This window comes from Bombina bombina, chromosome 3, assembly GCF_027579735.1.
Source record: "Bombina bombina isolate aBomBom1 chromosome 3, aBomBom1.pri, whole genome shotgun sequence".
NCBI classification, from domain to species: domain Eukaryota; kingdom Metazoa; phylum Chordata; class Amphibia; order Anura; family Bombinatoridae; genus Bombina; species Bombina bombina.
The window spans coordinates 816,776,986-816,804,445 of record NC_069501.1 but is presented as its reverse complement, the minus strand read 5'-3'; the positions used below and the strand labels follow the sequence as shown (position 1 = coordinate 816,804,445).

Sequence of the window (27,460 nt, the reverse complement as noted above, 5' to 3'; positions counted from 1 at the left end):
ATTTCTGAATTGTGTTTCAGATCTAGAGTTGGCTGGAGTAATTATGCCAGTTCCAGTTCCGGAACAGGGGATGGGGTTTTATTCAAATCTCTTCATTGTACCAAAGAAGGAGAATTCCTTCAGACCAGTTCTGGATCTAAAATTATTGAATCGTTATGTAAGGATACCAACGTTCAAGATGGTAACTGTAAGGACTATATTGCCTTTTGTTCAGCAAGGGAATTATATGTCCACAATAGATTTACAGGATGCATATCTGCATATTCCGATTCATCCAGATCATTATCAGTTCCTGAGATTCTCTTTTCTAGACAAGCATTACCAATTTGTGGCTCTACCGTTTGGCCTTGCTACAGCTCCAAGAATTTTCACAAAGATTCTCGGTGCCCTTCTGTCTGTAATCAGAGAACAGGGTATTGTGGTATTTCCTTATTTGGACGATATCTTGGTACTTGCTCCGTCTTTACATTTAGCAGAGTCTCATACGAATCGACTTGTGTTGTTTCTTCAAGATCATGGTTGGAGGATCAATTTACCAAAAAGTTCTTTGATTCCTCAAACAAGGGTAACCTTTCTGGGTTTCCAGATAGATTCAGTGTCCATGACTTTGTCTTTAACAGACAAGAGACGTCTAAAATTGATTACAGCCTGTCGAAACCTTCAGTCTCAATCATTCCCTTCGGTAGCCTTATGCATGGAAATTCTAGGTCTTATGACTGCTGCATCGGACGCGATCCCCTTTGCTCGTTTTCACATGCGACCTCTTCAGCTCTGTATGCTGAACCAATGGTGCAGGGATTACACAAAGATATATCAATTAATATCTTTAAAACCGATTGTTCGGCACTCTCTAACGTGGTGGACAGATCACCATCGTTTAATTCAGGGGGCTTCTTTTGTTCTTCCGACCTGGACTGTAATTTCAACAGATGCAAGTCTCACAGGTTGGGGAGCTGTGTAGGGATCTCTGACGGCACAAGGAGTTTGGGAATCTCAGGAGGTGAGATTACCGATCAATATCTTGGAACTCCGTGCAATTTTCAGAGCTCTTCAGTTTTGGCCTCTTCTGAAGAGAGAATCGTTCATTTGTTTTCAGACAGACAATGTCACAACTGTGGCATACATCAATCATCAAGGAGGGACTCACAGTCCTCTGGCTATGAAAGAAGTATCTCGAATTCTGGTTTGGGCGGAATCCAGCTCCTGTCTAATCTCTGCGGTTCATATCCCAGGTGTAGACAATTGGGAAGCGGATTATCTCAGTCGCCAAACGTTGCATCCGGGCGAATGGTCTCTTCACCCAGAGGTATTTCTTCAGATTGTTCAAATGTGGGGGCTCCCAGAAATAGATCTGATGGCCTCTCATCTAAACAAGAAACTTCCCAGGTATCTGTCCAGATCCCGGGATCCTCAGGCGGAGGCAGTGGATGCATTATCACTTCCTTGGAAGTATCATCCTGCCTATATCTTTCCGCCTCTAGTTCTTCTTCCAAGAGTAATCTCCAAGATTCTGAGGGAATGCTCGTTTGTTCTGCTAATAGCTCCGGCATGGCCTCACAGGTTTTGGTATGCGGATCTTGTCCGGATGGCATCTTGCCAACCATGGACTCTTCCGTTAAGACCAGACCTTCTGTCACAAGGTCCTTTTTTCCATCCGGATCTGAAATCCTTAAATTTAAAGGTATGGAGATTGAACGCTTGATTCTTGGTCATAGAGGTTTCTCTGACTCCGTGATTAATACTATGTTACAGGCTCGTAAATCTGTATCTCGAGAGATATATTATAGAGTCTGGAAGACTTATATTTCTTGGTGTCTTTCTCATCATTTTTCTTGGCATTCTTTTAGAATACCGAGAATTTTACAGTTTCTTCAGGATGGTTTAGATAAGGGTTTGTCCGCGAGTTCTTTGAAAGGACAAATCTCCGCTCTTTCTGTTCTTTTTCGCAGAAAGATTGCTATTCTTCCTGATATTCATTGTTTTGTACAAGCTTTGGTTCGTATAAAACCTGTCATTAAGTCAATTTCTCCTCCATGGAGTTTGAATTTGGTTCTGGGAGCTCTTCAAGCTCCTCCGTTTGAACCTATGCATTCATTGGACATTAAATTACTTTCTTGGAAAGTTTTGTTCCTTTTGGCCATCTCTTCTGCTAGAAGAGTTTCTGAATTATCTGCTCTTTCGTGTGAGTCTCCTTTTCTGATTTTTCATCAGGATAAGGCGGTGTTGCGAACTTCTTTTGAATTTTTACCTAAGGTTGTGAATTCCAACAACATTAGTAGAGAAATTGTGGTTCCTTCATTATGTCCTAATCCTAAGAATTCTAAGGAGAAATCGTTGCATTCTTTGGATGTTGTTAGAGCTTTGAAATATTATGTTGAAGCTACGAAATCTTTCCGTAAGACTTCTAGTCTATTTGTTATCTTTTCCGGTTCTAGGAAAGGCCAGAAAGCTTCTGCCATTTCTTTGGCATCTTGGTTGAAATCTTTAATTCATCTTGCCTATGTTGAGTCGGGTAAAGTTCCGCCTCAGAGAATTACAGCTCATTCTACTAGGTCAGTATCTACTTCCTGGGCGTTTAGGAATGAAGCTTCGGTTGACCAGATCTGCAAAGCAGCAACTTGGTCCTCTTTGCATACTTTTACTAAATTCTACCATTTTGATGTATTTTCTTCTTCTGAAGCAGTTTTTGGTAGAAAAGTTCTTCAGGCAGCGGTTTCAGTTTGAATCTTCTGCTTATGTTTTTCGTTAAACTTTATTTTGGGTGTGGATTATTTTCAGCAGGAATTGGCTGTCTTTATTTTATCCCTCCCTCTCTAGTGACTCTTGTGTGGAAAGATCCACATCTTGGGTAGTCATTATCCCATACGTCACTAGCTCATGGACTCTTGTTAATTACATGAAAGAAAACATAATTTATGTAAGAACTTACCTGATAAATTCATTTCTTTCATATTAACAAGAGTCCATGAGGCCCACCCTTTTTTGTGGTGGTTATGATTTTTTTGTATAAAGCACAATTATTCCAATTCCTTATTTTATATGCTTCGCACTTTTTTTCTTATCACCCCACTTCTTGGCTATTCGTTAAACTGATTTGTGGGTGTGGTGAGGGGTGTATTTATAGGCATTTTAAGGTTTGGGAAACTTTGCCCCTCCTGGTAGGAATGTATATCCCATACGTCACTAGCTCATGGACTCTTGTTAATATGAAAGAAATGAATTTATCAGGTAAGTTCTTACATAAATTATGTTTTCTCCTCCTTGGAGTCTTAATTTGGTTTTGAGGGCGTTACAGGCTCCTCCATTTGAGCCTATGCACTCTTTGGACATTAAACTACTTTCTTGGAAAGTGTTGTTCCTTTTGGCCATTTCTTCTGCTAGAAGAGTTACTGAGCTTTCTGCTCTTTCTTGTGAATCTCCTTTTCTGATTTTTTATCAGGATAAGGTGGTTTTGCGGACTTCATTTAAGTTCTTACCTAAGGTTGTGAATTCTAACAACATTAGTAGAGAAATTGTTGTCCCTTCCTTGTGTCCTAATCCTAAGAATTCTTTGGAAAAATCCTTACATTCTTTGGATGTGGTGAGAGCTTTGAAATATTATGTTGAAGCTACTAAAGATTTCAGAAAGACCTCTAGTCTATTTGTTATATTCTCTGGTTCTAAGAAAGGTCAGAAGGCTTCTGCTATTTCCTTGGCTTCTTGGTTAAAGGTTTTGATTCATCAAGCTTATTTAGAGTAGGGACAGGTCCCGCCTCAGAGAATTACAGCTCATTCTACTAGTTCAGTCTCCACTTCGTGGGCTTTTAAGAATGAAGCTTGAGTTGATCAGATTTGCAAAGCGGCAACTTGGTCCTCTGCATACATTTACTAAATTCTACCGTTTTGATGTATTTGCTTCTTCAGAAGCAGTTTTTGGAAGAAAAGTTCTTCAGGCAGCTGTTTCAGTTTGATTCTTCTGCTGATGTTTTAAGTTTTTCTTTTCTTCATGAGAATAACTTATATTTTGGGTTGTGGATTATTTTTTCAGCATATGGCTGTTTTTATCCCTCCCCTCTCTAGTGACTCTTGCGTGGAGTTCCACTTCTTGGGTATTGATATCCCATACGTCACTATCTCATGGACTCTTGCCAATTACATGAAAGAAAACATAATTTATGTAAGAACTTACCTGATAAATTCATGTATTTCATATTGGCAAGAGTCCATGAGGCCCACCCTTTTCTTATGGTGGTTTTGATTTTTTTGTATAAAGCATAATTATTTCCAGATTCCTTTGTTGATGCTTTTTACTCCTTTCTTTATCACCCCTCTACTTGGCTATTCGTTAAACTGAATTGTGGGTGTGGTGAGGGGTGTATTTATAGGCATTTTGAGGTTTGGGAAACTTTGCCCCTCCTGGTTGGATTGTATATCCCATACGTCACTAGCTCATGGACTCTAATGGACTGCCAATATGAAAGAAATACATTTTTCAGGTAAGTTCTTACATAAATTATGTTTCTTTCATCAGATTGTGAGAGTCCACAAGTCATCACATTTGAGAATATTCCCCTCCTGACCACCGAGAGGAGGCAAAAGACAGCCCAACACGCCATAACTTTTAAACTCCTCCCACCTCTTATGATCCTCTGTCATTTTCTTTTGCCACCTTGATAAGTGAAGTAAAAGTAAAGTGCAAGATCTGCTCATCGTTTGAAAGGGGATCATCTAACCAATCTGTTTCCTCTCCCTTCTGTTAAAACAGGAACAGTGATATGCCTCTGTATTAAGGATCCTTTAGATAGAAAACTTGAAGGTTTTCAAAGGGGATCCTTTCAGCTTTCAGGTTTTATGTTTAGACAAGCCAATATAGCTTGTGTCGCTGCTGCCACTGCTGTTTGGTGTCATAGTTTCCCAGAACTTGAAACCACTCTTGATGAGATTCAGTATCGTATCAATCTCATGAGAACAGCACATTCCTTTATTTGTGATGCAGCTGTGAAAATGATTTGCATTAAAGCCAAGTATGCTGCTTTTGCTGTTTTTAGCTTGGTGAGCCTTGTGGCTTAAGTCTTGGTCTGCTGATATAGTTTCTAAGCAAAGACTACTTTCTCTGCTTTTACAGGGTAAATCTCTGTTTGAGCCTGGACCGGATGCTATTATTGCCACAGTCATAGGGGATAATAAATCTAAAGGTAAGCTTTGATCTGCATGGTCATTTTGTACCTTTCAGCAATCTAAGGCTCAGAAAGATTCCCCCTCTCTACCCAGAGTTCTGGCTATTCCAAATCCTCCTTTCTAAGACTGCATGAATGTGCAGCCCCATACCAGATCAGTCTCTGGTGGGGGCAGATTGAATCTATTTTGAGAGGCTTGGAAGAGATCTGTTAGGGATCCTTGGGCATTGCAAAGGGGAGTATTTTTTGTAACCCATCTGTATTGGTGGGTAAGCCTTTTAATTGAGAGCATTCTTTTTTAAAATCATTATATACAACCTATAGTTTTTAGTGCTCGTTTAAACCTAGCTATCCGTTATCAGTCACCTCTTTTGCTTCGGGAAGATTTCAGCGGCCTTCTCCCACAGTGTTAAGTGGTGCTGGGGGTCCACAGAGGGAGAGGTGCCGGCCATCTATCTGCGTTTCTGCATGTTGAACACAGGAGCTAGGATCGTGCTGCGACTGACACAGCTGAGTGTAAGGATCATCCCTAGACAACTGAAATACCTGAGGGTGAGCTAACTGAGCAGCATGCATGCAATTTTCCCTATATAATTCTTTGTTGCTAGATTATATTTGCACCATGAGGCAACCTCTGTTTTTCCCCCCTTAGATTCAGAATGAAACCAAAGGTTTTATTCAAATCTCTTTTTAGTACCAAAGAAAGAGGGCATTTTTTGGGCGGCTGTTTTGGATCTCAAAGTATTGAACAAATTCATGAAAGTTAAGTGCTTTACTTCCTTTAGTGCAGGAGGGTCTAGACAAGCATTATCATTTTGTGGCCCTCCCTTTTGGTTGGTCTCCTAGAGTGTTTACAAAAGTAATGGGAGCTCTGTTATCTGTAGTTCAAGCTCAACGAATTTCTGTAGTTCCTTACTTTGACGGCATTCTGGTTCAGATTTTTTCTTATCTTACACTGAGATGGTTTTTCAGTTGTTTCAGAGTCACCGTTGGAAAAATAATCTTCCAAAAATCTCATTAACTCCTCAGACCCTGTGTGTCTTTTCTGGGGTTCATAATTACATTTTTAACCTTTTTTTTTTTTTGTCTGACAGATCAGCGCATACTGAAGGCCTGTGCCCTTCTGTAGCTAAATCCTGTCCCTTCTGTTGCTCATTGAATGGAAGTTGTGGGTCTCATAGTGGCTGCCTCAGATGCAGTTCCATATGCCAGATTTCATCTTCGGCCCTCCAATTGCAGATTCTGCATCAGTGGAATGGGAGCCGTGAGGATCTGTCTCAGAGGATTTTGTTTGATCACAAGATAAGTCGGTGTTTGATTTGGAGGCAGACTCACCAGTCCGTGGTTCAGCGAGCCTCCTTACTTTGGCTAGTGTGTCTGCTTGTTAGATTGGGTTGCAGTCTGGGGGTCCTGTAGCGCGTAGGGAGTTTGGCCTCTTCAAGAGGCAAGGTTACCAATAATTTTTCTGGGACTCTGTGCAATATTCAAGTCTCTTAGTTTCCCTGACCCCAGACACCAATCTTTTCTGAGATTCCAGTCAGACAATATCACGGCGGTCAATCATCAGGGAGGAACTTGCTGTTGCTTAGCTTTGAGTGAAGTGTCCTGCATCATTAGTTGAGCAGGGCGCCATCATTGCAGGATTTCTGCCATCCACATTCCCTGTGTGAACATTTGGGGATGTAGATTTTCCCTGTCACCAGTCTCTTCACCCAGTAGGATGGTCTCTAAATCAAGAGGTTTTCAACCAGATTGTGAGAGGTTGAGGTCTGCCAGAGATAAATCAAATGACTTCTCACTTAAATCACAAGCTGCCTCAGTATTGTGCCGGGTCTCGGGACCCCCGGGTAAGTTTGATAGATGCTCTAGTGGTCCCTTGTTCATTCAACTTGATTTACATTTTACCTCCATTTGTTTTGCTATCCAGAGTGATAGCAAAAATCAAGCAGGAAGAAGCCTCAGTGATTCTGATTTATCATCATGGCCTCGCAGCATTTGATTTGCAGATCTGGTGCAGATGTTCTTGTGCCCATCTTAGAGGCTTCCTATAAGAAACAATCTTCTCTCTCAAGGCCCTTTCTTATCAAAACTCTTAATTCTGTCTCAGGAAACCTGTCACCAGATCTATTTATCATAAAGTTTGGAAAACCTTTTTCTTATTTGGTGTTCTTGCAAAGCTTACCATCTGAATTATTTTGGGATCCCCAAGAGTTCTTTAGTTCCCGTAAGAAGGAGTAGATAAAGGGGACCAGGGCTATTTTCACATTTCTGCTGTGTTTGTGTTTAACTGTAATTTTCTTCTGACTCATTTACTGTACCCACACATAGTATATACTGTTATTCTCGCCATTAAATGGACTTTCTAAAGATACCATTATTTCATCATATCATATATAATTTACTATAAAAAAATTATAAAATATGATGAAAAAATTGGAAAAAACACACTTTTTCTAATTTTGACCCCCAAAATCTACAACCACCAAAAACTCCCATGCTAAATAGTTTCTAAACTTTATCCTGAGTTTAGAAATACCCAATGTTACATGTTCTTTGCTTTTTTTTTTTTTTTGCAAGTTATAGGGCAATAAGTACACGTAGCACTTTGCGATTTCCAACCATTTATTTTTTCTTTTCAAATTCAGCGAGTTACATTGTAACACTGATATCTATCAGGAATCCCTGAATAACCCTTCACATGTGTGTTTTTTTTTTTAGTAGACAACCCAAAGTATTGATCTAGGCCTATTTTGGTATATTTCATGCCACCATTTCACCGCCAAATGCGATCAAATAAAAAAAATTGTTCACTTTTTGACAAACTTTTTAACAAACTTTTGGATTCTCACTGAAACTATTTACAAACAGCTTGTGCAATTATGACACAAATGGTTGTAAATGCTTCTCTGGGATCCCCTTTGTTCAGAAATAGCAGACATTTATGGCTTTGGCATTACTTTTTGATAATTAGAAGGACAATAAATGCCGCTGTGCACCACACTTGTATTATGTCCAGCAGTGAAGGGGTTAATTTTAGCTTTAGTGTAGAGATCAGCCTCCCACCTTACACATCCCACCCCTTGATCCCTTCTTGACCCCTCTCAAACAGCTCTCTTCCCTCCCCCACCTCAGAATTTTCACCACCAAAAGTCTGCCAGTACTAAAATAAAAGGTTTTTTTATGTTTATTCTGCAGTGTTGGATCCCCCTTAACCCCTTACCTCCCTGACCCCCCCCCCCCCAAACAGCTCTCTAACCCTCCCCCCTCTACCTATATGCCACCATCTTGGGTACCCAGTTTGCTGTAGTGTAGCTGCCCCTTCAATTCCCTACCCCTCTCCCAGATCCCTTTCCCAACATTTATTCCCGCTTCCCTCTCCCTCCTTTCCATAGATCGGATCTTAATGAATTTCAGCCCTTGCGCGCTCCCGCACAATTGCGCGCACTTGAGGGACGCAGGATCCGGAACCAGCCAGCAATGGGCCGTCGTCCTGCTATGGCTCCCACCCACCAACGATCAGCACCATTGCTGGCTGATGCAGAGAGGGCCAAAGAGTGGCTCTCTGCATCGGTGGGTAAAAAAGGGTATTGCAGTGATGCTTCCAGCGCTTGAAACCCCAGAGGACGTGCCAGGCATGTCCTTGGTCATTAACAACCGTTTCTTTCATGTAATTAGCAAGAGTCCATGAGCTAGTGACGTATGGGATATACATTCCTACCAGGAGGGGCAAAGTTTCCCAAACCTCAAAATGCCTATAAATACACCCCTCACCACACCCACAAATCAGTTTTTACAAACTTTGCCTCCTATGGAGGTGGTGAAGTAAGTTTGTGCTAGATTCTACGTTGATATGCGCTCCGCAGCAGGTTGGAGCCCGGTTTTCCTCTCAGCGTGCAGTGAATGTCAGAGGGATGTGAGGAGAGTATTGCCTATTTGAATTCAATGATCTCCTTCTACGGGGTCTATTTCATAGGTTCTCTGTTATCGGTCGTAGAGATTCATCTCTTACCTCCCTTTTCAGATCGACGATATACTCTTATATATACCATTACCTCTACTGATTCTCGTTTCAGTACTGGTTTGGCTTTCTACTACATGTAGATGAGTGTCCTGGGGTAAGTAAGTCTTATTTTCTGTGACACTCTAAGCTATGGTTGGGCACTTTTATATAAAATTCTAAATATATGTATTCAAACATTTATTTGCCTTGACTCAGGATGTTCAACGTTCCTTATTTCAGACAGTCAGTTTCATATTTGGGATAATGCATATGAATAAATCAATTTTTTTCTTACCTTAAAATTTGACTTTTTTTCCCTGTGGGCTGTTAGGCTCGCGGGGGCTGAAAATGCTTCATTTTATTGCGTAATTTTTGGCGCAGACTTTTTTGGCGCAAAACTTTTTTCTGTTTCTGGCGTCATACGTGTCGCCGGAAGTTGCGTCATTTTTGACGTTTTTTGCGCCAAAAGTGTCGGCGTTCCGGATACGGCGTCATTTTTGGCGCCAAAAGCATTTAGGCGCCAAATAATGTGGGCGTCTTTTTTGGCGCTAAAAAATATGGGCGTCACTATTGTCTCCACATTATTTAAGTCTCATTATTTATTGCTTCTGGTTGCTAGAAGCTTGTTCACTGGCATTTTTTCCCATTCCTGAAACTGTCATTTAAGGAATTTGATCAATTTTGCTTTATGTGTTGTTTTTTCTATTACATATTGCAAGATGTCCCAGATTGACACTGAGTCAGAAGATACTTCTGGAAAAACGCTGTCTGGTGCTGGATCTACCAAAGTTAAGTGTATCTGCTGTAAACTTGTGGTATCTATTCCTCCAGCTGTTGTTTGTAATGAATGTCATGACAAACTTGTTAATGCATATAATATTTCCTTTAGTAATGTTACATTACCTGTTGCTGTTCCATCAACATCTAATACTCAGAGTGTTCCTGTTAACATAAGAGATTTTGTTTCTAAATCCATTAAGAAGGCTATGTCTGTTATTCCTCCTTCTAGTAAACGTAAAAGGTCTTTTAAAACTTCTCATTTTTCAGATGAATTTTTAAATGAACATCATGATTCTTATTCTGATAATGGTTCCTCTGGTTCAGAGGATTCTGTCTCAGAGGTTGATGCTGATAAATCTTCATATTTATTCAAAATGGAATTTATTCGTTCTTTACTTAAAGAAGTCTTAATTGCATTAGAAATAGAGGATTCTGGTCCTCTTGATACTAAATCTAAACGTTTAAATAAGGTTTTTAAATCTCCTGTAGTTATTCCAGAAGTTTTTCCTGTCCCTGATGCTATTTCTGAAGTAATCTCCAGGGAAACTCCTTCTAAACGTTTTAAGCAATTATATCCTGTGCCATCTGACAGATTAGAATTTTGGGACAAAATCCCTAAAGTTGATGGAGCTGTCTCTACTCTTGCTAAACGTACTACTATTCCTACGGCAGATAGTACTACCTTTAAGGATCCTTTAGATAGGAAGATTGAATCCTTTCTAAGAAAAGCTTACTTATGTTCAGGTAATCTTCTTAGACCTGCTATATCTTTAGCGGATGTTGCTGCAGCTTCAACTTTTTGGTTAGAAGCTTTAGCGCAACAAGTAACAGAGCATTGTTAATCTTCTTCAACATGCTAATAATTTTATTTGTGATGCCATCTTTGATATCATTAGGGTTGATGTCAGGTATATGTCTCTAGCTATTTTAGCTAGAAGAGCTTTATGGCTTAAAACTTTGAATGCTGATATGTCTTCTAAGTCAACTTTGCTTTCCCTTTCTTTCCAGGGTAATAAATTATTTGGTTCTCAATTGGATTCTATTATCTCAACTGTTACTGGAGGGAAAGGAACTTTTTTACCACAGGATAAAAAATCTAAAGGTAAATTTAGATCTAATAATCGTTTTCGTTCCTTTCGTCACAATAAGGAACAAAAGCCTGATCCTTCACCCACAAGAGCGGTATCAGTTTGGAAACCATCTCCAGTCTGGAATAAATCCAAGCCTTTTAGAAAACCAAAGCCAGCTCCCAAGTCCACATGAAGGTGCGGCCCTCATTCCAGCCCAGCTGGTAGGGGCAGATTACGATTTTTCAAAGAAATTTGGATCAATTCAATTCACAATCTTTGGATTCAAAACATTGTTTCAGAAGGGTACAGAATTGGCTTCAAGATAAGGCCTCCTGCAAAGAGATTTTTTTCTTTCCCATGTCCCAGTAAACCCAGCGAAGGCTCAAGCATTTCTGAAATGTGTTTCAGATCTAGAGTTGGCTGGAGTAATTATGCCAGTTCCAGTTCTGGAACAGGGGCTGGGGTTTTATTCAAATCTCTTCATTGTACCAAAGAAGGAGAATTCCTTCAGACCAGTTCTGGATCTAAAAATATTGAATCGTTATGTAAGGATACCAACATTCAAAATGGTAACTATAAGGACTATCCTGCCTTTTGTTCAGCAAGGGCATTATATGTCCACAATAGATTTACAGGATGCATATCTGCATATTCCGATTCATCCAGATCACTATCAGTTTCTGAGATTCTCTTTCCTAGACCAGCATTACCAGTTTGTGGCTCTGCCGTTTGGCCTAGCAACAGCTCCAAGAATTTTTACAAAGGTTCTCGGTGCCCTTCTGTCTGTAATCAGAGAACAGGGTATTGTGGTATTTCCTTATTTGGACGAAATCTTGGTACTTGCTCAGTCTTCACATTTAGCAGAATCTCATACGAATCGACTTGTGTTGTTTCTTCAAGATCATGGTTGGAGGATCAATTTACCGAAAAGTTCATTGATTCCTCAGACAAGGGTAACCTTTTTAGGTTTCCAGATAGATTCAGCGTCCATGACTCTGTCTCTGACAGACAAGAGACGTCTAAAATTGATCTCAGCTTGTCGAAACCTTCAATCACAATCATTCCCTTCGGTAGCCTTATGCATGGAAATTCTAGGTCTTATGACTGCTGCATCGGACGCGATCCCCTTTGCTCGTTTTCACATGCGACCTCTTCAGCTCTGTATGCTGAACCAGTGGTGCAGGGATTACACAAAGATATCTCAAGTAATATCTTTAAAACCGATTGTACGACACTCTCTGACGTGGTGGACAGATCACCATCGTTTAGTTCAGGGGGCTTCTTTTGTTCTTCCGACCTGGACTGTAATTTCAACAGATGCAATTCTGACAGGTTGGGGAGCTGTTTGGGGCTCTCTGACAGCACAAGGGGTTTGGGAATCTCAGGAGATGAGATTACCAATCAATATTTTGGAACTCCGTGCAATTTTCAGAGCTCTTCAGTCATGGCCTCTTCTAAAGAGAGAATCGTTCATTTGTTTTCAGACAGACAATGTCACAACTGTGGCATACATCAATCATCAAGGAGGGACTCACAGTCCTCTGGCTATGAAAGAAGTATCTCGGATACTGGTATGGGCGGAATCCAGCTCCTGTCTAGTTTCTGCGGTTCATATCCCAGGTATAGACAATTGGGAAGCGGATTATCTCAGTCGCCAAACGTTACATCCGGGCGAATGGTCTCTTCACCCAGAGGTATTTCTTCAGATTGTTCAAATGTGGGGACTTCCAGAAATAGATCTGATGGCTTCTCATCTAAACAAGAAACTTCCCAGGTATCTGTCCAGATCCAGGGATCCTCAAGCGGAAGCAGTGGATGCATTGTCACTTCCTTGGAAGTATCATCCTGCCTATATCTTTCAGCCTCTAGTTCTACTTCCAAGAGTAATCTCCAAGATTCTGAAGGAATGCTCGTTTGTTCTGCTGGTGGCTCCAGCATGGCCTCACAGGTTTTGGTATGCGGATCTTGTCTGGATGGCCTCTTGCCAACCGTGGACTCTTCCGTTAAGACCAGACCTTCTGTCACAAGGTAATTTTTTCCATCAGGATCTCAAATCCTTAAATTTAAAGGTATGGAGATTGAACGCTTGATTCTTAGTCAAAGAGGTTTCTCTGACTCTGTAATTAATACTATGTTACAGGCTCGTAAATCTGTATCTAGGAAGATATATTATAGAGTCTGGAAGACTTACATTTCTTGGTGTCTTTCTCATCATTTTTCCTGGCATTCTTTTAGAATTCCGAGAATTTTACAGTTTCTTCAGGATGGTTTGGATAAAGGTTTGTCTGCAAGTTCCTTGAAAGGACAAATCTCTGCTCTTTCTGTTCTTTTTCACAGAAAGATTGCTAATCTTCCTGATATTCATTGTTTTGTACAAGCTTTGGTTCGTATAAAACCTGTCATTAAGTCAATTTCTCCTCCTTGGAGTTTGAATTTGGTTCTGGGGGCTCTTCAAGCTCCTCCGTTTGAACCTATGCATTCATTGGACATTAAATTACTTTCTTGGAAAGTTTTGTTTCTTTTGGCCATCTCTTCTGCTAGAAGAGTTTCTGAATTATCTGCTCTTTCTTGTGAATCTCCTTTTCTGATTTTTCATCAGGATAAGGCGGTGTTGCGAACTTCTTTTAAATTTTTACCTAAGGTTGTGAATTCTAACAACATTAGTAGAGAAATTGTGGTTCCTTCATTATGTCCTAATCCTAAGAATTCTAAGGAGAGATCATTGCATTCTTTGGATGTAGTTAGAGCTTTGAAATATTATGTTGAAGCTACTAAGAATTTCCGAAAGACTTCTAGTCTATTTGTTATCTTTTCTGGTTCTAGGAAAGGTCAGAAGGCCTCTGCCATTTCTTTGGCATCTTGGTTGAAATCTTTAATTCATCATGCTTATGTCGAGTCGGGTAAAACTCCGCCTCAAAGGATTACAGCTCATTCTACTAGGTCAGTTTCTACTTCCTGGGCGTTTAGGAATGAAGCTTCGGTTGATCAGATTTGCAAAGCAGCAACTTTGTCTTCTTTGCATACTTTTACTAAATTCTACCATTTTGATGTGTTTTCTTCTTCTGAAGCAGTTTTTGGTAGAAAAGTACTTCAGGCAGCTGTTTCAGTTTGATTCTTCTGCTTATAATTTCAGTTTTTTTCATTATAAGATTTAAACTTTATTTTGGGTGTGGATTATTTTCAGCGGAATTGGCTGTCTTTATTTTATCCCTCCCTCCACATCTTGGGTAGTCATTATCCCATACGTCACTAGCTCATGGACTCTTGCTAATTACATGAAAGAAAACATAATTTATGTAAGAACTTACCTGATAAATTCATTTCTTTCATATTAGCAAGAGTCCATGAGGCCCACCCTTTTTTGTGGTGGTTATGATTTTTTTGTATAAAGCACAATTATTCCAATTCCTTATTTTTTATGCTTTCGCACTTTTGTCTTATCACCCCACTTCTTGGCTATGCGTTAAACTGATTTGTGGGTGTGGTGAGGGGTGTATTTATAGGCATTTTGAGGTTTGGGAAACTTTGCCCCTCCTGGTAGGAATGTATATCCCATACGTCACTAGCTCATGGACTCTTGCTAATATGAAAGAAATTAATTTATCAGGTAAGTTCTTACATAAATTATGTTTTTTTGTAGGACGTGCCTGGCGTGGTGAGAGTCCACAAGCCCCACTTTATTTTTGTTCAGGTGGCAGGAAAATACTTGTTTTGCACTTCTTTGCCTGCTTTATTGTTCTCATTTCTCTTTTTTTTTTTTTTTTTTTTTTCTCATCTGATTGGCTATGACTGAGGATCCTGGGAGGTGGGAGGGATTTAAAGCTCTCGTGTGTTGGGGTGTCTTTTGCCTTTAACTGGTGGTCAGAAGAGTAATCCCCAAACATAATGACTTGTGGGCTCTTACCATCATGAAAGAACTTTAATTTGTTAGGTAAGGATAACATTTGTTTTTCTTGTACCGAAGACCAGATCTTCCCTGCTTCTCACTATTTTAACTCGGTCATGTGTCAAGCTGCTGATAATTATCATTGCAACTCTAACCACTTAACCACAGTTTAATGAACACTTTGCTGAAAAATGTTTCTCAAGGAGTTTTGTACCTAAAAATAAAATGTCTGTTAAAGGCTACATGGCAGCATTTGTAATGATAGTAAGAATGGTCTTCATAAGCATAAAATGCACGGGGTGAGATCCATATCTTCATTTTTCCTGTCATTTAAAAAAAAAACTGTCAGATAAACCTGTAGAGTTATGCACTGTAATAAACACTAACCATTACATTTTTACTGTTCTGCAGTTAAATGCATGAGCTTGATAGTGAGTCATTTACTGCAATTGTCTCTTATTTGTAAAGTCACAGCGGTTTCTGTAGTCCTGTGAAAAAAAGATTAAAATAACTACATAAAGCTTACACATATGCCTTACTCAGATCTGTAAATTTTTAACAGCCCAAAATGTTTTCTGTTGTCTCTATCTGTATAAAGTAGCAATCAATTGAATAGTTGTTTAACTATGAGAACTCAAGTATATTCTTCAAGCTTTATTTCCCATTGTGTTTTCTTTCCTAAGATATGGTGAGTCCACGGAATCAATTACTAGTGGGAATATCACTCCTGGCCAGCAGGAGGAGGCAAAGAGCACTGCAGCAAAGCTGCTATATATGTCACTTCCCTTACCAATAATCCTTTTTCATTCTCTTTGCCTGCGGTGGAGGTGAAGTTTTGGTGTCTGATCTACAATCAAGATTTTTTTAATTTAAAAGCAGAGTAGGTTTGCTCTGATCTTTCTAAAGGGTCTAGCCTTAGCCCATGTCAGTCTCTTCAGTAGGGCAGTGGTGGCTTTTGAGCAATTGGGAACTTGTGGGGTACAATCCTCACTGCGTATTCCCAAAACATTTTGCTGCCGTATTTAGGTAGCCTGAGTAAGTTTACTCAGTCTTTCTGTATTTCCACAGGTCCATGTGTGGGATGGCATCCTATCAAACCAGGTGAGCTGTCCTTCTGCCAGACAGATAAATGTTAAGGTTAGTGCTAGTTTTATTTTTCTATGTAAGCAGGGAAAAATTTGGCACTTATTCTGCTGCAGGGGGATGTTTATTATTATTCCTGTCAGGGTACAGGTTTTTATGGCAGTTTTTTCAGGCACTGTTAGTGTGAGGAGTTATTTATTTTATTGATGGCTCAGTAAGGATCCGTTTTTAGTAACTGATTATGTACTTTTATTGGGGGTTTTATTGTTTGTTTTTAAGCCTGTTTTCAAGAAAGTTGTTATAAAAAGAAATTGCTTTTTTGTCTGCTGTAGGACCGCCCTTTTTAGGGAGGTTCTGATTCTTTGATGTCAGAGGTTTTTTTGACGCTTTTCTTCACTTCCTGTAGAGTGAGGTGCACATATTTCTGATGGCTCTGCTGTTTAGAAGGCTTCTTGCTGTTTTTGCTTCTCTGGAATCCGGATTGTAAATGGGATTGTTTTTTCCTCAGTTTGCTGCAGGTTGCAAGACAGGTAGGGCACCTCAGTAATTCTGCTGAGGTGTATAATGTTGCCTGTGGTATGTTTTCTTGATTTGGTAAATTTAAAGGGAACATTTATTTAAGAACGTTTTTTTTTTGTTCTGTATTATATCCTTTTTTTTGTTTTGTTTTTGTTTATGTATTATGGATCAAGAGGCTGTGCAGGATGTTACCTGTAGCTTATGTTTTGATGCCCAGGTGGAACCCCCAGTACGTTTTTGTTCTTCATGTATTGAAAGAACTTTAGCTTATAGAAATAGACTTTTTGACCCTGAGCCATCCTTAGCTAAGGTGGATGCTGTTCAGGAGCCTCCTGTTTCAGATGTGCCGCAGCTGTCTGCTCAAGCATCCCAATCCTATTCATCTGCACATGCAGTGCCCTGCGTTTCCTCTCATGCTTCGTCTGGGGTTACTTTGCAAGATATTGCTGCCCAGGTATTCTCTGTGGTATCTGAGGTGTTGTCTGCTTTTCCCATGCTGCAGGGAAAATGCAAAAGGAAATGTAAAGAAACAGTAAATAAGGTTTCTGATCCTAAAGTGGTTAATCAAAGTATTTCCTCTCAGAAGTCTGAGGATGAAGATTCTTCGGTGCATCTGAGGGTGAAATCTCGGGTTCAGGCAGTATAATTTCTTCTGCTTATGCTGAAGTTGTATCCTTCAGATTTAAGCTGGAACACCTCAGCTTGTTTACTTAAGGTGGTTTTTGCTACCTTGGATGACTCCGATACTACTATCGTTGTTAACCCTAAGAAGTCTAGTAAGCTGAACAAGTATTTTGATGTTCCCTCTGCGGTGGAGGTATTTCCAGTTCCAGACCGTGCTTCTGAGATTATTGCATGGGAGTGGGAGAGATATGGTATTCCTTTTTCTCCATCTCCTATTTTTAAGAAAATTTTTCCTATAGCTAACTCTATTAAAGAGTCATGGCAAACGTTTCCTAAGGTGGAAGGAGCTATTTCCACTTTGGCTAAGAGGACCCTGATCCAGGAACGGATCTAGTAGGGGGCGGGCTTTCTAAATTTCCTCAGGCTTGGATACCTGTGGGCCATGGAAATTGTATCTCAGGGGTACAAGATATAATTCAAAACGTTTCCTCCCAGAGGCAGGTTTCTTCTCTCATGATTATCTGTAGACCAAATAAAAAGAGAGGTGTTCTTAAATTGTATCAAGGATCTTTTTGCCCTGGGAGTTATAATTCCAGTTCCTCCACAGGAACAGGGTCTGGGATTTTATTCAAATCTGTTTATGGTTCCCAAGAAAGAGGGGACTTTCAGACCTATTTTAGACTAAAGTGTTTAAACAAGTTCCTCAGAGTACCGTCCTTCAAGATGGAGACTATACGTTCCATCCTTCTTTTGGTTCAAGAGGGTTAGTTTGACAACTATAGACTTAAAGGATGCGTACCTTCATGTTCCTATTTACCGGGATCATCACAAGTCTATGGTTTGCTTTCTTAGACAATCATTTTCAGTTTGTGGCTCTTCCATGCGGCCTTGCCACAGCTCCCAGAATTTTCTCAAAGAGCTCCAACGGTTGGAAGGTGAATCTGAGAAAGAGTTCTCTGATTCCAGCCACAAGAGTAGTGTTTTTAGGGATTATAATAGACTCCCTACTAATGAAGATATTTCTGACAGGTCAGAAAAACAAAGATCTTCAACTCTTGTCTTGTCCTTCAGTGCTCTCCTCGGCCGTCAATGGCTCTATGTATGGAGGTATTTGGTCTGATGGTAGTTTCCATGGACATCATTCAGTTTGCTCGGTTCCATCTCAGACCTCTACAGTTATGCATGTTAAGGCAATGGGACAGGGACTATGCGGATCTGTCTCCACAAATAGTTCTGGATCAGGCGACAAGGGACTCTCTTCTGAGGTGGTTGTCTCAGGAACGCCTCTCCCAGGGAATTAGCTTTCGCAGAACTTCCTGGGTGATCGTGACCACGGATGCCAGCCTTCTAGGTTGGGGAGCAATTTGGGGGTCATTGAAGCCTCAGGGTCTTTGGACTCAGGAGGAGTCCGTTCTCCCTATAAACATTCTAGAACTGAGAGCGATTTTCAATGCTATACTGGCCTGTCCTCAGTTAGCCTTAGCCCGGTTTATCAGGTTCCAGTCGGACAACATAACATCGGTGGTGTACATCAACCACCAGGGGGGAACTCAAGAGTTCCTTGGATCATGACAGAGGTGGCCCGGATAATCCAGTGGGCGGAGTCTCACAACTGTTGTCTTTCTGCGATCCACATCTGTAACAATCAACTCACTTGTAATTGTAACAACCAAGATATCATGTAAAATTGAGGATGTGTTACAAGAGTTGAGGATGACAGTACGCTATATGCTTTTAGTGAACTGTATAACACTTGTTGTTAATTTTGCCGGACAGCTAGCTCCCAGTAACTGGAGTGTCTATTAGTGGGAGTTGACTTTGGCAGGTATTCGTAGCAATGGATATACAGAGATAAACAGTACTGCAGAGGTTAATTATATATCAGGATGCAGTTAGTAGAAAGAGACCAGGGTTAAATGCAAGCAGCTTCAGTTTACAAACAGTAATGCAGAGGTTAATTGTATTTCAGGATGCAGTTAGTAGAGAGAGTTCACGCTTAAATGCAAGCAGCTTCACTATACAAATCTTACACTTGTAGTATGTTTAAGTGTACTTCAGAAGAGAGTTGCACAGTGTGTTTATGAGAGTTTATACAGCACCTGTCCAGAAGTCGCTGAATGAGATTTCCCCTTTAAGCAAACTGCAGCTGCTGTGAGTGCAATGAGTGCAGCACAGAGATCCGGTCCCAATGAGCTTGGTGAGCAGTGTGAACGGTGTGGTCCCTGCGTTTCCTGTTTGCTGAGTGGCGTGTCACGCCAGGTTGTTAGGAATACTCACAAGCAGACTCTGGATGGGGGAGGTGTGGAGTGAAGTCCTGCTGCAGATATGTAATGTCAGCTCCGGCTGAAATAGAGGTATGCTGATGGAAAAGGATATAAATACACAGTTTAAATCCTGTTATGCTGTAGAAAAAGTAAGGACTGGAACTGTAGCTATTACACTTCAATAAACCAGCAAAGGACCATGGGAGGAAGCAGGTTTATATTGGGTTCAGGTAGGAAGTTAACAAGATGTAAAGGTGGTATATAGTATTTGCTTGACACATTTAAGGTGGAATAGGAGGATCATGACAACATCCCAGGAGTGGACAGTTGGGAGGAGGATTTTCTGAGCCGACAGACCTTTTATTCGGGGTGTGGAGTGGGAACTCTATCCAGAAGTATTTTCCAGTTTAATCCTCAATTGGGGGCAGCAATAACTGGATCTCATGGCTTCTCGGCAGAATGCCAAGCTTCTGAGGTACAGCCCGAGGTCAAGGGATCCACAGGCTTTCTTGTTTATCTTGGGTTTTCAGAGTCGGTCATTGAGACCATGATTCAGGCTTTGACGAGAAAGATTTACTATAATATATGGCGTAAATATCTGTATTGGTGTGAATCCAGAGGCTACTCTTGGAGTAGAGTTAGGATTTTGTCTTTTCTCCAGGAGGGTCTGGAGAAGGGATTATCAGCTAGTACTCTGAAAGGTCAGATTTCTGCGTTGTCTATTTTATTGCATAAGCGTTTGGCGGATGTGCCAGACGTGCAATCTTTTTGTTAGGCCTTGGTTAGGATCAGGCCTGTGTTTAAGCCTGTTACTCCTCCCTGGAGTTTTAACCTTGTTCTTAGAGTTTTACAGCGGGCTTCGTTTTCCTTAGATATTAAGATGTTATCTTGGAAGGTTTTGTTTCTTGTTGCTATATCTTCTGCTCAGAGAGTTTCGGAACTCTCGGCTTTGCAGTTTGATTCTCCTTATCCTATTTTTCATTCTGATAAGTTGGTTCTACGTACTATATTAGGTTTCCCACCTAAGGTTGTTTCTAGGAAAGAATATTAATCAGGAGATTGTGGTTCCTTCTTTGTGTCCTAATCCTCCTTCTCCTAAAGAGCGTTTGTTGCACAACCTAGATGTTGTGCATGCTTTGAAGTTTTATCTTCAGGCGACTACGGACTTTCTTCAGTCTTCTGCTTTGTTTGCTTTTCTGGGAAGCACAAGGGTCAGAAAGCTACGGCTACTTCTCTTTGGCTAAGGCGTATTATTCATTTGGCCTATGAGACTGCTGAGCATCAACCTCCTGAGAGAATCACTGCTCATTCCACAAGGGCTGTTTCTTCTTCCTGGGCATTTAAAAATGAAGCTTCTGTGGAACAGATTTGCAAGGCTGCAACTTGGTCCTCTTTGCATACTTTTTCAAAGTTTTATAAATTTGATACTTTTGCCTCGGCTGAGGCTTCTTTTAGGAGAAGAGTTCTTCAGGCAGTGGTGCCTTCTGTTTAGGTCTACCTATCTTGTCCCTCCCTTATCATATGTGTCCTCTATCTTGGGTATTGATTCCCACTAGTAATTGATGATTCCGTGGACTCACCATATCTTAGGAAAGAAAACATAATTTATGCTTACCTGATAAATTTATTTATTTCCGGATATGGTGAGTCCACGGCCCACCCTTTATTTAAGACAGTTATTTTTTCTAAAACCTCAGGCACCTATACACTTTTGTCTTATCTTCTTTTTCCATTTTTCCTTCGGCCGAACGACTTGGGATTATGGGTAAGGAAAGTGACATAAATAGCAGCTTTGCTGTAGTTCTCTTTGCCGCCTCCTGCTGGCCAGGAGTGATATTCCCACTAGTAATTGATGATTCTGTGGACTCACCATATCCGGAAATAAATAAATTTATCAGGTAAGCATAAATTATGTTTCCTTTAATATCTGATGTCAGATATTTATTTATTTTTTAAAATATTTTTCTTTAGGAGAAAAAAGAGCTGCAAGTTTCTTTGTTTCAGACCCTTGTGCTGCTGATGTTTAATGAGGGAGAAGAATTCATCTATGAAGAGATTAAATTGGCTACTGGAATAGGTAAGTTTTATTTTCTCTTACTCTGAAGTAGAGCCTTGCTGTTGACTTTATTTACATTTGTAAGGATAAATAAATGAAGCCTTCTAATAGAATAGGTCTTCCACCTTTAAAACTCTGTGTTCTAGAGCAGCCAATGACAGACTATACAGCCAACCTAGTAGAAGTGTTTCCCAAACAGATGCAAACCTGATATAATACAAATTTAGATTATAATATTTGTGTATCCTCTTTTCCCATATTTTCCCTTATTCCTAATTTCTGACATCACATCTTTTTGTTGTCTTAATCCAGATCTTTCTTTCTCTTCTGTCACCTTTTTGTGTGATGAATAAAGATTAGGAGTAAGGTCAATAGCTTGTGCATGGAATTAATTTATTCTGTGGGTACCGCATGTGATTGTGGTGTGCCATATTAGTTCATCCTTAAATAGCATCTACCTGATGAAAAATGTAAATATTTACGCCTAACTCTGCTTTTGCCCATATTTGTTAATATTTGTCTGAGTATGTTGAAATGGACTCTGATAAAGTGATGAACTGTTATAATAAATTGTGGTGTAGACAAAATAAATCAAAGTAACTTATTGCTGTAGCAATTTATGATGCATTGGAATAAATCAAAATATTGATAGATTTTGGAGGTTCTAAGCACCCCCGGTTGTTGTTATAGTACGCACAACTTTCAAAGTGGTCAGCAAATATACATTAGTAAAACTGGTCCTTTTTTATGTTATTTGCTGTACCCAGGACAAGGAGATATGAAGAATGTAGGAAGGAGGTAATGATGATGAACCCTGTGACACACTCAAAGCTTGACATAGTGCTGTGGCAATCTTTGTTTGTACCCACCAATTTTTAAAGTGTGGAACCACTTGAATAGGCGGAAAGTAAACATTTGCTATTGGGGTTGGCCAGGACTATACAGATTGGCAAGAAATAAGCACATTATGCTAAAAAAATGCCATTATTTATTCTGCTTTAGCTTTATAGACTAATATTTAGATATAAACAGGCAAAAGAAAACAGAAGTAAAACAAAAAAGTGTATTCTGTCTATTAAGTACTGTTTTGCTTTTATTCAGAGGACAGTGAACTGAGAAGAACAATACAGTCTCTTGCATGTGGAAAAGCAAGAGTTTTAAATAAGACTCCAAAAGGCAAAGATGTACAAGATGGTGATAAATTCAGCTTCAACGGAGACTTCAAGCACAAACTGTATAGAATCAAGATTAACCAGATACAAATGAAAGAGACTGTAAGTATGGCTGATATCCCAGACATTCTTAGTCTGTTTTCTATGCATTGTGCTGTCAAAAACATGTTTACCTGTATTTACACTTCCATTTCAAAGAACTATTGTTACTGATACCCAAAGTGTCCACTTGTATGCTATGAAATAATTATTTAAGTGGTGACTATTTCCTTAGCATATCTACCCAGGAATCCTGAAACTTAAAGGGACACAAAACCCACATGTTTTTCTTTCATGTTTCAGGTAGAGCATGCAATTTTCTAATTTATTCCTATTATGATTTTTTTCTTCGTTCTCTTGCTATCATTATTTGAAAAGCAGGACTGTGAGCTTATATACATATATGTTCCCCTAGTTCTAGTTACCGAATGGTCACAGCAGGCAAGGTCCATCTGCTAGAAGGGAACTAGATACTACACTCATCAGGTTTCAGAATGTGTATAGTGTGGAAACGAACCATAGCAGCATCTTGAGAAAGGCCTGAACAAGGCTGAAACGCATTGATGTTTACGAGCTGCTGGAATCCTAAGACTCAACAGGGTGTGTATGGAGTACAGAGGGTTGCCAAGGACCAGATGTAAATAGGTTCTAGCGAAAAACATTGCAACTTTGGTGATTCGTTACATACATCTAACAAAGACTGTGAGTCCTATGTATTATTGTATTTGAAATTCATGCTCGGAAATATAACAGAAGAAAGAATATTGCGAGCTGGAGCACGTCTGAGCCATAGCACCTGACTTAAAGTGAATGTCAATTTTCAAAACATCTCCAGCCTTCTTATAATTCTTAAACACATATGTTATGAAACTGCTATGTTCTTTAGGAAAACAATTACCATTTATTATATTTTTTATTCACTAACTTGGTTCCGTTTTCTATCTTCCTATCTTCCCGGCACATCCGTGTTATTAACAGGGACACATATAAAGCGGTCCCACCTGCTCTATACGTATGTCTGAAGCATGCACCCGTGGAGCAATTCTTTCTGCGCATGTGTTAAAATCGCACATACTTACTATGTGCATGCGTTAAAGTCCGGGATTCTTACAGCGCAACATAGTATTCAATGTGTGCTATAGAGCATGTGCGTCGCGTGAACGTGCATCGCTTCTGAATCGGGAGAAAATGTTCTAACACATGCGCAGAAGAAGCGCATGACGTATCTAAAAAGGGGTTGTATGTCCCGGGGGAGGAAAGGGGATTTGCAATATTTGCTGTCAATCCTTGTAATGGAGGGCGGAGGAAGTGCGGCTCGGAAACAAAGATAAAATGGTATTTTTTAACATTTATTTATACAATTTGGAAAATCGATGAATTAAAGTACCCCTAATTTGTATTGGATTACATAATTTCGTTAGTTACTATAGGTGACTTTACATTAACTTTAACCTGTGAAAGTTTGTGCACACACTGGACTCTGTCGGAAGACTGAGTAATCCCTATGCTAAGGGCCAAGCTTGAAACTGGAACTGAATCTTTAGAACAATACTAAGAATCAAACACAGAAGTTGTTTTAAGACATCCAGAATGATATCCGTGTACCACAACTGCCGATATTATACATCTAACACTCCTAGTGAATAAGAGATCGGACGAGTATAAGTGGACACGTGAGTACCATAAGAGACTATCCTGTGTCATTTTGCATTTGAGACCCCTTGTATGCTTTTTAAAAACTTACTGTATTAAAGTAACGGCAGCGATATGATACACTGTTGATCTAACAATAGTCACTTAGTATCCACAGGAGGAAAGTGATTGGTTCTGATAGGTCACGTGACCCAAGAAGAATAGGAATGGAGGTTCCAATTTATAAGCTATATAGCTGAAACAGAAATATCATCTAAGAACTTAAAGTATTTATCTGGTACTTTGGAGATATACTACTGAATGAATCAATAACCTTACATATATTTATACAGCGGTTTGCTTCTAGTACTGAACACAGTTAATCCTATATTGAGAATATTTATTTATTTTTCCTTGGAGTTTCCAAGTGTGAATATTTTGAATTGTATGTGGGGAGTGCACACTCTGCTTTATATTGTGTTTTTAGAGTGTTTTTATGTGTATTAGTCACTTATATTAAATAATTGTGATCCATTATAACGTGTTGTATAGCGCTCACTTTTTTTCTTTTTATAAACATTCATATATATATCCCCGTCTCTTCTGTTGGTAATGATACACTTCACTTGCAAAGAAACCAAAAAAAATTATTTTTCAGCACAGGAATATGCATTTAAATGAACTCTCTTAAATGAAAAAAAAAATACATTTTCTGCTGCCAGATATTGCTCATATTGCAGCAGTCTGGTTGATCTAAGCTCCTTACTAGACATCACGGTACCTCAATTCTGGCAAAAGTATAAAAGCCAACACAAATCAGCTGCACCAATGTGTGTTTTTGCTTGTTTGTTTTTCTTCAAATCCAACCTCTAACCACGTATTGTAATTTACCCATTTTAATCTTGTTTCTTCTTGTTTCACTGTAGGTGAATTTTGAACAGACTTTCATCATTTTCTTTTTTCTTGCAGGTGGAAGAACAAGTTAATACAACAGAGCGGGTTTTCCAAGACAGGCAGTACCAGATTGATGCAGCAATTGTACGCATTATGAAGATGAGGAAAACACTCAGCCACAACCTTCTTGTGTCTGAGCTGTATAACCAGCTGAAATTCCCTGTAAAGGTAAACTAAACATCACACTCATTGAGTAATATATTTATGAATAATAAGTTCCCCTAACTCTAATTTATTTTTGTTTAGCCTGGAGACCTGAAGAAAAGAATTGAATCCCTCATAGACAGAGACTACATGGAAAGGGACAAGGACAACTCAAAACAGTACAACTATCTGGCATAAGGAGCAAGGACTATAGTACTGTGTAGTAATTGCATAGGGCGCAAAGCTACATTGGTCAGATACTAAGCTTATGTAATAGCACTGGTGTGAGGGAAATAAAGTCCCCTGTCCATAATGAGCCTTAGTTATAATCAATTAGAAGTTTCTTTAAATATTTATATCATTTTGTGTGACTGCTTTAAGGTTTATTTGTTTCTAGTTTTTCAATGTAAGTTAAATCCCTTTCTCTCTCAGCATCTGTAATTCATTTTTCATTCTTTACATTTTGTTTTCTCTTTAAATATTCCTAAAAATTCTGCCTATGTTAAACATGCTGTATCATCTACTTTATGCTGCAATAATATTGACCCAGAGGATTACAATGCAGGAATTCTATAATATGGTTGTTTTGGGAAATAGCTCAGATTAAAAAAAAAAAAAAAAAATGAAAGCGTGTGTGTAGAAATATAAATATAGCTTACTAGTCAGGCATTACCAGCCCAGAGGTGTGTTTTGTAATATATATGCATGCGTGTGTGTATGTATATATATATATATATATATATATATATGTGTGTAAAATGTGTATATATATATATATGTATATGTGTGTGTGTATATATATATATATATATATATATATATATATATATATATATATATATATATATATATATATTGTCTGGGCTAGTAACATTTAACAGACTAGTAAGATATCCATATTTGATATGGCACCCTGGTATGGTCACCAACTGTCGGTGAGAGTGCACTTACATTGTGTGTGTATATGTATGTGTGTGTGTGTGTGTATGTATGTATGTGTATATATATATAATAAACAGGTCCCGCACTCTCCGCTGTGAAAACACAAACTTCTTTAATTGAACTGTGACGTTTCGGGGTAGTTAGCCCCTTCCTCAGACAGATGTCTGAGCAAGGGGCTAACTACCCCTAAACATCACAGTTCAATTCGACTGAAGGAAAGAGAGAAAGGAAATAACACATAAGGTGTAGTGGTGCCTGAGGTTTATATAAAAAAACTGTATGAAAATAAGTATGGGCCGTGGACTCACCTGATAAATTTATTTATTTCTTGACACGGTAAGCATAAATTTAGTTTTTTTTCTTAAGACACGGTGAGTCTACGGAATCAGCAATTTCTGTTGGGAATCAATACCCAAGCTAGAGGACACCGATGATTAGGGAGGGACAAGACAGGTAACCTAAACAGAAGGCACCACTGCTTGATGAACCTTTCTCCCAAAAGAGGCCTCAGCTGAGGCAGAAGTATCAAATTTATAGAATTTAGAAAAAGTGTGCAAAGAAGACCAAGTCGCAGCCTTGCAAATCTGTTCCACAGAGGCCTCATTCTTGAAGGCCTAAGAAGAAGAAACCGCTTTAGTGGAATGAGATGTAATTCTGTCCATTACATTTCCCAGCAAAGCAAACAAACAATGCAGAAGACTGACGAAAATCCTTAGTCGCCTGCAAATAGAATTTAAGAGCCCGCACAACATCTAAGTTGTGCAACAAACGTTCCTTATGAGAAGGATTAGGACAGAAAGAAGGAACAACAATTTCCTGATTAATATTTCTGTCCGAAACTGCCTTAGGAAGAAAACCAAACTTACGAAGAACTGCCTTATCTGCATGAAATATGAGATAAGGAGAGTCACACTGCAAAGCTGAGAGTCCAGAAACCATCTGAGCAAAAGAAATAGCTGTAAGAAACAAAACCTTCCAAGATAACTTAATATCTATGGAATGCATAGGCTCAAACGGAGCCTGTTGCAAAACTTTAAGAACAAGGTTAAGACTCCAAGGTAGAGTAACACATTTAAACACAGGCCTGATTCTGACCAGGGCCTGAGAAAAGGATTGTACATCCGGCATGTCCGCCAGAC

At 39.4% G+C, this 27,460-nt stretch overlaps 1 protein-coding gene across 1 annotated transcript in view; it reads left to right on the top strand.

Annotated features, from left to right (window-relative positions):
• Window positions 1-26,007, top strand: part of CUL4A (cullin 4A) — a 433,228-nt gene extending 407,221 nt beyond the window's left edge. Inside the window, 4 exon segments of the mRNA XM_053707765.1 lie at window positions 21,354-21,459; window positions 22,540-22,712; window positions 25,251-25,403; window positions 25,482-26,007. Of these exon segments, the coding sequence (XP_053563740.1) occupies window positions 21,354-21,459; window positions 22,540-22,712; window positions 25,251-25,403; window positions 25,482-25,577 (528 nt within the window). The 3' untranslated portion in view covers window positions 25,578-26,007.
• Window positions 26,008-27,460: the final 1,453 nt, after the last annotated feature.